Source organism: Chlorella variabilis (genome assembly GCF_000147415.1).
Source record: "Chlorella variabilis unplaced genomic scaffold CHLNCscaffold_8, whole genome shotgun sequence".
NCBI classification, from domain to species: domain Eukaryota; kingdom Viridiplantae; phylum Chlorophyta; class Trebouxiophyceae; order Chlorellales; family Chlorellaceae; genus Chlorella; species Chlorella variabilis.
The window spans coordinates 1560717-1561841 of NW_005435080.1; the positions used below are offsets into that span (position 1 = coordinate 1560717).

Here is a 1125-nt window from a genome sequence, read left to right on the forward strand (position 1 = left end):
TCTCCCCCCCCCCCGCCCCCCCGCCACCCACCCCCCGCGCCCGCCCCCAGTTCAAGTGCTGGCTGGAGGAGCACGGCCCCTTTGGCGCGGTGGTGGACGGCGCCAACGTGGCGCTGTACGGACAGAACTTCGACTCTGGCGGATTCAACTTTGGCCAGATACGGTGGGGGGGGTGGGGCTGGGGCTGGGTGGCTGGCTGCACACGACCGGGTGGCGGCACATGAATGCGTGGGCGGGTGTGTGTGGTGGGAGGTGTGACGGGTGGAGCAGCCAGCCACCTGCGCACGCCCGCTGTCGGGGTGCCACTGTCCACCCGTGTGGCGCCCCCTGCCCGCCCCCCCTGCCGCAGCGCCGTGTGCGACCATCTGGCCAGCCGGCACCCCGACCTCAAGCCCCTGCTGCTGCTCAACGTGGGGCGCACCAAGGCGGCGCAGGTGTGCCTGCCAGCCCGCTGCCAATGGCGCCCGCTTCTGCCGCCTCTCCTGCTCCTGCCTCTCGTGCTCCCTCCTGCAGCCCGGGCTGGGCTCCCTTCCGCCTTTGGCCAACAAAACTACCGCCGCCGCCGGCGCCGCCGCCCTGCGCAGGCGCGGGCCCCCGCTGCCCAGGCGCTGATGAGAGAGCTGGGCGAGGCCAAGAGCTTCTACGTCACACCCGCAGGCAGCAACGACGACTGGTGAGGCCGCCCCCGGTGCCGCGCCTGGTGCGGACCCGCAGGCTGTGGGCCATCGTGGCCTGTGACCGTGCCGGTGAACCGTCCCTCCGGTGCTGCCCCGCCTCCACTCCTCGTCCCAGCCGTGTACCGCCCATACCGCCTGCAGGTACTGGATCTATGCGGCGGTGACGGCCGGGGAGCGCGGCCTGCTGGTGAGCAACGACGAGATGCGGGACCACATCTTCCAGGTGGGTGGCGGCATGCCCGCATGGCTGCTGGTGGGGTGGTGTGTGGGTGTGTGGGTGTGGGTGGGGAGAAGTGTGGTTGGAGGCTGGGGGGGAGGACACGCACGCCAGGGCAGCCCGGCGGCATGCGTCCCAACCTGCGTTGCCCCCCGCAGCAGGTGCGCCGCCGGTGCGCTCCCCTGGGCTGCTGACCGCCCGCCGCTCGCCCGCCCCCCCCCCCCCCCCAAA

General features: G+C 73.0%; 1 protein-coding gene across 1 annotated transcript in view; it reads left to right on the forward strand.

The window, feature by feature from the left end:
* Nucleotides 1-1125, forward strand: part of CHLNCDRAFT_145111 (hypothetical protein) — a gene marked incomplete at both ends in the record, with an annotated part of 4383 nt that overhangs the window by 2832 nt on the left and 426 nt on the right. The window contains 4 exons of the mRNA XM_005848301.1: nucleotides 51-163; nucleotides 350-434; nucleotides 585-673; nucleotides 819-900. Of these exons, the coding sequence (XP_005848363.1) occupies nucleotides 51-163; nucleotides 350-434; nucleotides 585-673; nucleotides 819-900 (369 nt within the window). The remainder of the gene's footprint in view (nucleotides 1-50; nucleotides 164-349; nucleotides 435-584; nucleotides 674-818; nucleotides 901-1125) is intronic.